Consider the following 13,019-nt stretch of genomic DNA (forward strand, 5'->3'; position numbering starts at 1 on the left):
AAAAGGGCTAAAACTTGAAAGAAATAAGAAAGATTGAACTGATCCTTAAAGCAGTCTAGAATATGGAAATCATTTTTATTTAAATTTACGCTATTAATTTATAGCATGAACTGATGCCTGCCACCAGATATAGCATGCTACTGGGAAAGAGTAATAGAAATTCAGGAAAGAGATAAAATTGAAGTGGTCATTAAATCATCTATAATTTCAAAGCAGAGGAAATTTCACATCTGCTGAAGATGTTTTCTTTGAGGTAAAATGTGCATATGTGCTGATCGCTAGTATATTATTTTAACATCACACTGATAATTAAGCACAGATTAGGACTGAAAATTCATAGCTTCTCCAAGCACAAAGGAACTATCTCATTTGAACATTTTGTTTTATAAATGAAAATTCTCACAGTTGGGATTTCTGGGTGTCCCAGATGAATAGGCTCCAATTGGTAATGCCTAGTTACTTAAAATTTCATTTACCTGAAAATTCTTCTCGGCTGGACTTCCTGAAGGACCCCACAAACAGTCTCCCCCTACATGATACATCAGGCTGAATTTGTATATTTCGGGTCAACAGTCCAACCTCAGCAGCCAAACGAATGTGTCGGCCATCCTCCGTGACATGGACACTTCCTGGGGCAATAGGAGTTGGGGGAAAAAAAAACTTTAAAAACCTATTTCAAAAATCACTAGCTGGGGACCCAGCAAACCTGCGAAATGAAAACATCCTTTCCCCTCGGAAGTTCTACCAACATTAAGGTCTGCTTTTCCTCGGGCATTCTCCACAAAGGTCAGCTGAGAAATAAAATAACCCATTCACTTGTCTCTCTTTGGGATCGGAGTCAGAGTGTTTGAGCAAGTATTCATTTCTTCTTAATAACTGTGGGTACTGGGACAGGTCACTGGTTCAGGGAAGTCAGGGCAGACCTGTCCAATTAGTGGGGTCCCCAACCTCCTGCCTTAAATAGGTCAGCGTGAGACTTCAGTGTAGGGTTGTACATTGTCCATGGACCTCTTTCATGAGAGTGAGGAGTCCCAGATCAACTGAGGCGGTGACAGTGCAAAAGCAGCTGTGTGTAAAAGGAAAGCGAGAAGCAGCACCAGGGGGCAGCAGCGCCCTCTCATGGTGGATCTTCCACTCATCACGGCCTGAACAGCTTCCATAGCAGTGGGAACTAAGCATCTTACTAGTTTGTTTCACTGTCTACCATTGCATTTCACCTTGCATTTTACTGAAATCATTGCTGAAGATTTCTTTTTTCTTTGCCACTAATTAAAAAAGAACTCCTCCTGGGAACATTGATTTAGACAGAGCTTTAGACATTCCCGGTGAAACCGTGGATTTGCCTCTCACGTATCAGAGACAAAAAGACATTCTCCATCCCCTTTATTTCCACAGTTTATTACTGATTAGCTATATCTCCTGGATTAGATTTATTTATTAGACTGAATCAGGAAGTTATTGTGATTTATCATTTATGTGTAGTACATTCTGTGTATTGTGTATAAAAATATTTGGTACCTTTTTCATTTAAAAAAAGGTCTGGGCTTTTTTCTTTCATTTTTTGCAGTAATAATAACAGTAGTAGTTAATACATAAAATGTACTTCATGTCAGGAAGGACACATTTCTAAGTATGGAAAATGAAATCATTATTTACAGTAACTACAATATTCTAAGGGATTATAATTCAATGTGTCAGGAAATAAACTGGAAACTCAGTGCCCATGAGTTTTATTCTGGCTTAGCCAGAAAACTGCCCAGTGATCTTGAACAGGACTCTTAACCCTTCTGCTCTTAGACTTGCCATTATAAATAAAAAGCAAAATGTGTGTGCATGTGTATGTGTGTATGTGTATAACATCCAAGTATTCTTTAAAAATAAAGCAACAAAATTAATGAAGGAATACAGATAAGGCCATGTGGCATGAGTCTAGGGCAACAGGAAGGCATTGTTCTTCCCCTCTGAATGGCAAACAGATCCAAGGTCCCCAGCTAGGTTACCAAACATGGTCTTCCTGGCTCATTCACTTCCCTTAACCAACAAACCAAAGCCTTACCAATGTGCCGGTGTTTGAGCCGTTCATAGATCCTCACATGGTGGCCTTTGACTTCTTTCACAGTGAGGACCTCTGCTTCATGAGGCTCATAAGAAGAGGAGCTAAGGACGATTTTGTCATGGGGGCGCCAATCCACTGCATCTTCTACTATAATTCTGTAACAGCATAAAAATGGCATTGGATATACTGACAGTGCAGCACAAATCATCTATTAACTCCAGAGCAAGAAAAGGAAATCCACTGCGACCAACATATCCCACCAGAGAAACTGAAATAGAAATAAGACATGACAGTGGAAAAAGTCTTTTGCAAACAGTTTAATTTAGCTAATGGAGTCAGTTTTCTGGCTTGAAAATGTATATGTTACAGAGACAGTGAAGATATTCCACGACCCCTGAAATACAATAAACGAATAAAAAACAATAAAAGTTCCAGAGGTTAGTACACATGTCTACATCAGCAACCTTCCTTCTGGATTAGGGAACAGATTCAATAATAACAGCATTTCAGACGAGATCTTTTCTCTAATTTTCTAAAGAAATATAATGCCATTTTTCAACAACTTTGGGCATTTTGAACAACTTTTCATCATGTGTTACAAATTCTACCTTCATGATAAGACAGATACAAGTGTGAATCGTAGAGGTGTCACTTACTAGCTGTGTGACCTTGGGAAGTCACTTCACTGCTCGGCTTCATATCCTCATCTGAAAAGTACTATATTTGTATTTTCTCTCTTCTCTTTCATCACATTATGAAACAATGAGGGTTGTATTCATTTTTGGTGTTTTTCAAGACACACATTTAACACAATTTCTCTTCAGTCTTTCACTGCCGCCTAGCATTCCCTCTGAATATGACTGTTTTATTTTCTTCATAGTCATTACCAACTTCAACACCATAAATTTAATTGCCTGCTTCATTAGCTAATGCCCAAAGTTTAGCAAGCTTTGATAAAGAGTCTCCCCTATAGTGAACGTTCATTCAGACAACAGTGTCCATGTGCAGGGCATTCAATCATGCAACCTTTATTGACTAGCAAATCTTATGCACCAGACAATATAGTAGATGCTAGAGACATACGATAAATAAAACATATGTCATTTGTATTAAAATACATAACTTAAATTCTGCCTAGCACATATCTTTAAAGAGTCTACTGTATGGGTGTGTATTACGCAGTATTCTGTGTAATATTATGGGAGCACATATTAATAATGCAGATGTTTAATATATAGTATTAAGCCCCTAAAAGGAAACATAAATTAAACCTAATCATTTGTAAGCCAATGGCATGAGTCTAATAAATGAAATATTATAATTAATTCATATCTATGTACCTAAGGTTGGAGAAAGAGTCATAGAGAAGACAAAAAACTACTATCAATTGATGCAACTTTAATGAAGGAATTTAAAGTCTTAGCTCTGTTCCTGATTTGCTATGACTTCCTAGAAAACTCCCAGTTACAGAATATTTAAGCAACACAAGCTTTGAAAGGCAAGGAAACTAAGTTCTAAATAGATTTAAATAACAAAATGTAAGACTAGATAAATACATGGAGCCAGTGATTGAATTAGGACAAAGGAAGACTACCAATGAAGTCCAGCATTTTTTCCACTAAATAATAACACTTTGCCGCCTGTCTCATTTTTAGTTCTTCAGGTGCTAAATGGTATTAGAAAAAGAGTATTCCCACATTTCATAATCTATGAAATTATAAGAAGTCTATGATCCATACAATGGAATACTGTATAGCCATTTTTAAAGTATCTTGTTGAAGAGCACTGAATTACAAGAAATTTTGTTCATGATGTATTGATTTCAAAAAGCAGGACATAAAATAATATGCTCCATTTTTTAATAAAAATAATACATGCACAGAAAATAGGAAAGATGCATGTTAAAATGTTAGCCTACCTATGGATGGTGGGATTATTAGTGATTTTCACTTAAATCTCAATTTTCTAACTTATCAGGTAGTATATTGTAGTTAGGGAAAAAAAAGTCAATCTGCTGTACGATTGAAATTAATCTTTTACTTCATAGTTAGTATTTCTCAGTAGTCCCCAAGCTTTTTGGCAACAGGGACCAGTTTTGTGAAGACAATTTTTCCACAGGGGAGATGGATTTGGGATGAAACTGTTCTACCTCAGATCATCAAGCATTAGATTCTCAAAGGAGCATGCAACCTAGATCCCTCACATACACAGTTCACAATAGAGTTTGCATTTTTATGAGAATCTAATGACTCCTGATCAGACAGGAGGTGGAGCCCAGGCAGTAATGCTCCCTTGCCCACCACTCACTTCCTGCTGTGCGTCCTGGTTCCCGATAGGCTAAGGACCTGTACTGGTCTGTGGCCCTGGGGGTTGGGGACCCCTAACCTAGATAATCTTTTTATTATTATTTATATTGTTGAATAAAGCTCTTCAAATAATAGGTCACTATAATATTCTGAAAAGTTTCATGTGAAAGTGAGATTAAAACTCATCCACATGAGATTTTTTAGGGCAGTATTCCGTGTAATACTATGGGAGTACATATATATGATTACACATTTGTAAAAATCCATAGAACTGTTTAACATTGAGTGAACACTAATGCAAATTTAAAACTCATAAAGCCTCATTTTCTAACTTCCTTATATAAGCCATCTGCTCCAGCCAGATGAATCAGTTCACTCTCCCCTACTTTGCTCTTCAGGTCTCTCATTCTTGAAAATTGACACACGTCACTATGGTCACTATGCCTTCAAGAAGTCTTCAATGGGAGTCTCTTTCACTGAATGCCCAAAGCCTCCCCCTTTTTGTACCACCATCAGTTTGACATAACAAATGCTGTTTATTGCCTTGTGACTGATTTTGTATTCTTGTCTTCTGTGACCATTCAACTTTTATATTGTTCATTGATCTTTAATAAAAATAAGACTATATAAGGCCAGGTACAGTGCCTCTTGCCTTATAATTCCAGTACTTTGGGAGGCCGAGGAAGGAAGATCACTTGAACCCAGGAGTTCGAGACCAGCCTGGGCAACTAGAGTGATCCCATCTCTACAAAAGTGAAAAGAAAAAAAAAATTTAGCCTAGCATGATGTCACGCACCTGTGGTCCCAGCTACTTGGGAGGCTGAGGTGGGAGGATGGCTTAAGCCCCTGAGGTTGAAGTTGGAGTGAGCTATGATCGTGCCACTGTACTCCAGCAGCCTGGGGAACAGAATGAGACCCTGACTAAAAAGAAAGAAAGAGACAGAGAGAGAGAGAGAGAGAGAAAGAAAGAGAGAGAGAGAGAGAGAGAGAGAAAGAAAGAAAGAAAGAAAGAGAAAGAAAGAAAGAAAGAAAGAAAGAAAGAAAGAAAGAAAGAAAGAAAGAAAGAAAGAAAGAAAGAAAGAAAGAAAGAAAGAAAGAAAGAAAGAAAGAAAGAAAAACAGAAAACAAAGCAAACAAAAAAAAACCACTATCTAAACCCCATAGCACCTAACAATGTTCTAGGAATTATTAAAATTATTAGTTCAAATTTTATATTAAAAACATGAATGAACTTAATCTGACCTTTTGTGTTCTGGCTTCCAAAACCTTATGAGTTCATTAACATGTATCTTTCCTCTATACTCCTGAAGTCTTTCGGGTTCTATACATCATGAGAACCATACATAGATGTCAAAGGAGCATTGCCCTTTCCACTTCTATGTCCATATAGCAACAGTGGTAACTTCAGAGGAAATTGGGGTCTCACTATCAATAGCCTAGTTGGTTCTGCGAGTCAAATGTCAGTTTTCCTTAAATTCCAACATCCACTATTCCTAGTTCCAGTCTTCAAACATTATGGTTACCCTTCAATCATACAAAGAAATCTTAGCTTAATGACTGGCTCAAAATCCCAGCTGTATTCTATGCCTCTGATTAGGATGACTCCTAGACTTCAGGGAAGAGGGGAGACTCGCTTGTTGTTATGAGCAAAACATACCTCAAATAATAAATAAACAAAAAATTAAAAGACTTTTTTGCAACATAATTGTACCTAAATAGAAACCATATGAGGAGAGGAAATTATGAATAATCACTGTGAAAGTCTTTTTAAAGATAACTCTAAGAAAATATAAACAAAATATCAGTACAGTTTATTTATTTTGGCATAACTTTTGACCTAGTTCAGAGAAAAATAATATTTGCTAGTCAAAAATATTATACTTATTATTTACAGAGAATTAAAAAATGCTTCAAAATTTGATTTAAAAGTTTTTACAAAAATGTATAAGACATTCACGTGTAAACACCTACAACTTAAATGAATTTGTTAACACTTGTAAGATCTTAATGATAATAACTGTATTTGACCACAGGCTCAGAGTGTACAGATCACAAAACATGCCCCGTTTCACCTGCACCCCCAGGAATAGGGATGGCCAAAGATTTCTGAACTCTACTAACATTTCGTCTTTTTCATTTTGTAACTTTAGTTTAAAATTTTTCTATCAGTGCCATTAAAATGTAATGAGGATTCTCAGACTGTATGAGTCTATGCTTGATAGTGAAGAAATCGAGTTCTATAATGATGCTGGTAAAGATGGTGAGTGACAACAATTATAGCTATAGTCAATACCAATTATTTGTCTACCTGACTTCCTCTCCGCTTCATTCCAGGAAATCCCTCACACCTCATCTGAGAACTGCTCCCATCCACTATACTGAAATCTGTGAGAGCTGCAGGTTAAAGTCCCACAGACCCCTCACCAAAGGCTGGGCATAGGATCCAACCTGCATTCATTCACCAAAATCCTTTCCCTGGAATTTTGAATGAATCTGAGGGGAATTAGTAGTAACCTCCTCACTGGTGGTAAAGCTAGGAAAAGCCAAACAGATCTGAGTTCACTTGCACCATATAGAAAGAAGAAAACTATTCTCCAGTAGAAAAAAAAAAAAGAGGTTGAAATAAAGAAGTAAAAAAGTAGAGGAGGAGAGGAAGGGCTTGATACAGTCTTCAAAATGGCTTAAGAAGGGTTACTTGTACTTTCCACTTAAAGAGTCTCGATTGCCACAATAGCTACCCTGTCTTAAGGCTTACACTGTGCCAGAAACTGGGCTTAACACTTTATGTGCATTAACTCCCTCAATCCTTATAACTGTTCTATTAGCTATGTATTGTTACTCACATAATTAAAGAAAATAAAACTGAGGCTCAGAGAGAGTAATTTACTCAAAGTTACACATTTAGCTAACTACCTAACTAGAATTAGTCTGCCTGCCCTCAAAGTTCAAACTTCTTTTCATTGCAGAATATATTTCCAACCTACCTTCCAAACATATGCCTTTCACCAGCATCAAAATAGTAGTGAATTTGGGAATAGGACCCAGTAGTTTATTGGACCTCTAACATATGAAAAAAATCATCTTTTAGAGGTTACATATGTGATCCTGAACTCTTGCCAAGGAATGCATAAGGCCACCAACTCTATATCCTAATACTTGAACTAAGTTGTTATAATAATAAAGTTTCAGGAATTAGCAAAATAAATTATAGTAGTATTCGAAATTAAATTCAAGATTCTCTCATTTGTTAGATAATATGCCATTGAACCAAGAAGCTCAATACGTTCTGATTTCTAGAAAATACACATCAAGTCAATGTAGCATGCATTTATTGGAGCCCTTCTTTATGTTCTGCTGTGCACTAAACACTAATATACCAAATCAACAATAACAAAAATATATCTCTCCCCTATAGAAGCCACTTGGAGGAACAGGACACACAAATGTTAAACATCTTAGTGTTATGTTTTTGTTAAAATTACAAATCATAAAATCACATCTTACGTTCAGATGATGGGAAAATTTGTAGAGTCAGGGATACCTAAAGCCCTGTGTCAGATGTAATGGAATCTTTAAGGATAAGTAGGAAGTTATAGAGTCAAGGAAGAGATGCAAGAATACTGCATCTGATACTCTTATTTCATTTATTAGGTACTTAAGGAGCCAGTATAAAAGTTGTTGTACAGAGCCATGGATGAAGTGCTGAAATGAGAATGTAGCAAATGGGGAAAAAAAAGAAATATTCCAAACAAAATATATACAAAGAATACATCATTAATTTAACATGGGAGATAAAGGAATAGATATAATCAATTATGACATTCAATTTAAAGGTTTAGGGCCTGGAGAAAAGGATGAGGTAACAAATCACTTGATTTCTTCTTCAGTTCACAGTTTCTTCCTTGTAAATAACAGACTATGTTAATAAGTCACTTCAGACACCTCACACCTGTCAAAATTACCAAAACAATGAAAGATAACAAAAGTTAGTGAGGATGGAAAGAGAAGAGAACCCTTGCATACTGTTAGCAGAAATGTAAATTAGTACAACCCTTATAGAAAACAGTTTGGAGGGTCCTCAATAATTAAAAATAGAATATGATCTAGCAATCCATCTTCTAGATATATATTCCAAGGATATGAAATCAGTATGTCTGAGATGTCTCCACTCCCATGTTCACAGAAACATTATTCGCAATAGCCAAAATATAGAGTCAATGTGGGTGCCCATTGACAAATGAGCGGATAAAGAAAATGCGGTATACACATACACTCTGGAATACTATTCAGCCTTTAAAAAGAAGAAAATCTGGTCATTAGCATCAACATAGATGAACCTGGAAGACACTATGTTAAGTGAAATGATCCAGGCCCAAGAAGACAAATACCACATGATCTCACTTGCATGCAGAATCGAAAAGAATGGAACTCATTGAAGCAGAGAGTAGAATGCAGGTTACCAGAGGCTGCTGGTTTGGTTGGTGTTGGGGGGAAGCAAAGGTTGAAGAAATGTTGATAAAAGAATACAAAATCTCAATTAGATAGGAAGAATAAGTTCAAGACATCTATTGTGCAACACAGTGACTACAGTTATTAATATATTGTATTCTTTAAAAATGCTGAGTGTGGATGTGAAGTATCCTTACCACAAAAAAAGATAACTATGTGAGATAATACATACGTTAATTATGTAGATTTAGCCAATCCAGAATGTAATACATGCATCAAAACATCATGTTATACACCATAAATACATAAAATTTTTACTTGTCAATTAAAAATAAAACAAAATAAGTCAATTACTTGAGAAAGAAAGGATAACAGGACAAAGAGACTGGATGTCTTATATATTTTCTTGAAAATTTAATGAGATAAGAAATAAGAAAAGATAAGAATTTGGGGGAAGTTTCCTCATAATCTAGCTCTTCTCCCTGTTTTCCCCTTCTCAGTAAATGGCACATCTCCTTACCTAGTTGCTTAGGTCAAAAATCTTAGAGTGATCTCTGACTCTTTCTCTTTTCCTCAATATTCAGTCCATCAGCAAGTCATGTCACTTCTGTCTTCAACATATATTTAGCCACATCTTTACTCCTCCATCACTGCCATCCTAATCTAAGCCATCATCATGTGTTACCCGAAAAATTGCCATAGCAATGTCTTAACAGTTAGTGTCTCTATTTCCACTCTTATCTCTTCCCCATCACCACCACCAATAGTCAATTCTCCACACATCATAAATCAGATTAAAGTATAAGTCAGGCTCTGTCCATGCCTTGTTTAAAATCTTCCAATGGCCAGGATAAAACCTAACCTTTATCATAAGATTGGTTGCCAAAGTAACCATTTAATTTCAAAGATCACATGGCTACCCTTCAAAGACTCACAGTAAAAGACATACATAACACTTGTAATGGGGAAAGGCAATTTTTTTTTTCTAAATCTAACTTGTCTTGATTTATTTACAATCCAAATAAAACTTCAACAGTTTTGTTCATCAGTCTTCACAAATCAACTCAAGCAAGCAACAACAGAGAGTAATTTAGAGATAAATTGCTAAAACACAGACAAAAGAAAATAATTTTTCTTCAAAATATCTTGCTAAGCTTACTTTGGTTGATTGTGTAAGATACAAGTTTATAAAGTTAACATGAAACTTTTCCTCCGAAGTTTTCACACTACCATTATTCATATATATATGCATACATACGTGAACGTATATATATGCATACATACGTGAACGTATATATATATGCATACATGCGTGAACGTATATATATGCATACATGCGTGAACGTATATATATGAATACATGCGTGAACGTATATATATGCATACATGCGTGAACGTATATATATGAATACATGCGTGAACGTATATATGAATTATACATGTGAACGTATATATGAATTATATATGAACGTATATATGAATATATCTATGAACGTATATATGAATATGTCTATGAACGTGTATATATATGAATATCTATGAACATATATATGAATATATCTATGAATATATATATGAGAACATATCTATGAATATATATATGAGAACATATCTATGAATATATATGAGAACATATCTATGAATATATATGAGAACATATCTATGAATATATATATGAGAACATATATATGAATATATATATGAGAACATATATATGAATATATATATGAGAATATATATATGAATATATATATGAGAACATACATATATGAATATATATATATTCAGGTATCAAATTCTGTTGGTGAAAATTCATGAAACAGTTCAACTGAAATATGCTTATATCACAATATATTAGAAAGACTTATTGAATTGACTTTTAAGATTGTAGACCCATGTTTAAAAAGATGGCCTAAATAAGGTCTGTAGTTCAGTTAATACCGTACCAATATCAAATGGCCAGATTTGCTAATGTTCTATAGGTATGTAACATGTTATCATCAGGCAACACTGAGTGAAGGGTATACATAAACTACTATTTTTGCAACTTATTTTGAGTCTGAAGTTATTTTTAACATTTTAAAAAAGGTTTTAAAAAGAAAGAATTCCATAAAATGAATATACTACATTAATTGCACATCATTTGTATAAACTCATTAAATTACTCCTCCTCAGGACTGATATTAAGAAATTTTGTTTTTAATATTTGTAATATGTAGAACACATGCAATGGAATCAGACAAATCAGGGTAAAAAATCCAGCCTCAGGAATTTCTAGCTTTATGAACTTGGAACATTTACTTAAATTCTCCAGCCTCAGTTTTCGTATCCATAAAATGCAGATGATAATATCTAACTTATAGCATTGAAAGATTTAAATGAGATAATGTATGTAAAATGCTTAGTAGAGGCCTGACATATAACAAGCTTACATGATAAGAACCAAATAAATGGTAGCTAGTTAATGACTATGGATAGTTTTAATTAATAAAATTGAGTTCCTTTCAAAATAGCCTGTAGCTCAGACTCTGAATGAGGTTTTTAACACATTCTTATAAGAAAAATCCATTCATATGGTTCCTGCTTGCTAACCTTTTAATTATAATTAAAGTTTCTTATTGATCCTTGTTAGAAATGCTTACTTCACCAATCCTTTTGAGTATCAGAAAAGCACTTTAAATTCAACATGACCTAATCTGAATTCATAATCTTTTCTCTAAACTTAGTCCTCCTCAAGTGAATGACACCAATATCCAGCTACACAAACCAGAAACCAAGAATGCACTTCATATTCAATGTGTCTTATAGATTTTATCTCCTGCCTCTAAATCTGCCCACTTCTCCATTGCTCCTGCAGCCCCTGACTACAATTACACTGTCTCTTACTGGGTGTCTCTGGATCTACTTTCGATCTCTCCTGCTGTCTACATTCTGCCTGCAATATTTTAGATGTACAAGTATGATAATAAGTGCTACCTCCTATCCATACTACCCCCTTAAAAACCTACAACAGCTTCACAATGCTCTTAGGGTAAAAATTAAAATTCTTGATATTGCCAATGTATGTAGCCCTGACACTTAACCAACTCCTTGGAATCCTGTGATGATCAGCCCCTACTCTCCACATCAACCATCATGGTATTCTTTCAGACCCTCATGTTATCCATTCTCCCTCCCACCACAGAATCACCTCTCCACCCTCTGCTTCTCAATCACCTGTGCTGACTCCTCAATATCTAAAAAGTTAGAATGCCCCCAATCTGAATCCCATGCTCCAAATCTCTCTTCTACCCATGTCTTCTTCAATAATGACATCACCTACTTCCAAGATGTCTGCTTCCAAGCCCTAAATTATGCATCTGATTTCCTTCTTGGCATCTACTCTTGGTGTCTCCAACTTCGCGTGCCCTTGCTGCCTTCCATCCTGACAAACCTATTCCCCTCTCAGTCTTCCCATCTCAGTGCGTGCTTCCACCATTCATCAGTGTGCTCCATCAAAACACCTGCAGCACTCTTTTCTTGCCTCCACATGCAGTCATCAGCAGGTCCGGCTGTTCTCTCCATCTCCACTGCCTCTTCCAGAGTCCCAGCTACACGATTTCTGGCCTCAACTGGCCTCCTAACTGATATCCCAGCTCTACTCTTATCTCCACAATCCATCATCTACACAGGCAGAGAAGTTTTTTAAACAAAAATCAGATTCCACTATCCTCCAGCATAAAACCTTTCAGTGATTTCCCCTTTGACCTCTCATACCTGAACAAGGTCCTGTATGACTTGGCACTTGCCATATCAGACAATGCTGCCCTCTGCTCACTCTGCCCCAGCTATAGTGACCTTCTTCCTGTTTCCCCCCTACCCCTACCCTAGGCCAGCTGGTTACCTCCCATCCTTCAGGTGTCAGCTCAAATTTCTCTTCCTCAAAGAGACTTTCCCTGTCCATTCAATCTAAAATGGTACCCTTCACATTTTCTGCCCCAGCTATTTTTGATCATACCACCATATTGACTTCCTTACCAGCATATTTTATAATCTCAACCACATGATCTATATTTCTGTATTTGTTTGGGTATCGTCTTTCTCTCCACTAAGATCTGAGCTCCCAGAGGGTAGCAATCTCTTCTAATTTGCAATGTCTTCTATACATCTAATGCTTACAGTCCAACCTGGCACATAGTAAATATTCCTCAGATATTTGCTTAATAATT

The 13,019-nt window shown here is 35.9% G+C and overlaps 1 protein-coding gene across 1 annotated transcript in view; it reads right to left on the reverse strand.

The window, feature by feature from the left end:
• PKHD1 (PKHD1 ciliary IPT domain containing fibrocystin/polyductin) overlaps positions 1–13,019 on the reverse strand; it is a 482,509-nt gene that overhangs the window by 134,986 nt on the left and 334,504 nt on the right. Inside the window, exons 55-56 of the mRNA XM_032141123.2 lie at positions 2,057–2,211; positions 477–629 (exon numbers count right to left, since the gene is read on the reverse strand). Coding sequence (XP_031997014.1) covers positions 477–629; positions 2,057–2,211 — 308 coding nt within the window. The remainder of the gene's footprint in view (positions 1–476; positions 630–2,056; positions 2,212–13,019) is intronic.

This window comes from Hylobates moloch, unplaced genomic scaffold (genome assembly GCF_009828535.3).
Source record: "Hylobates moloch isolate HMO894 unplaced genomic scaffold, HMol_V3 SCAFFOLD_20, whole genome shotgun sequence".
Lineage (NCBI taxonomy): Eukaryota > Metazoa > Chordata > Mammalia > Primates > Hylobatidae > Hylobates > Hylobates moloch.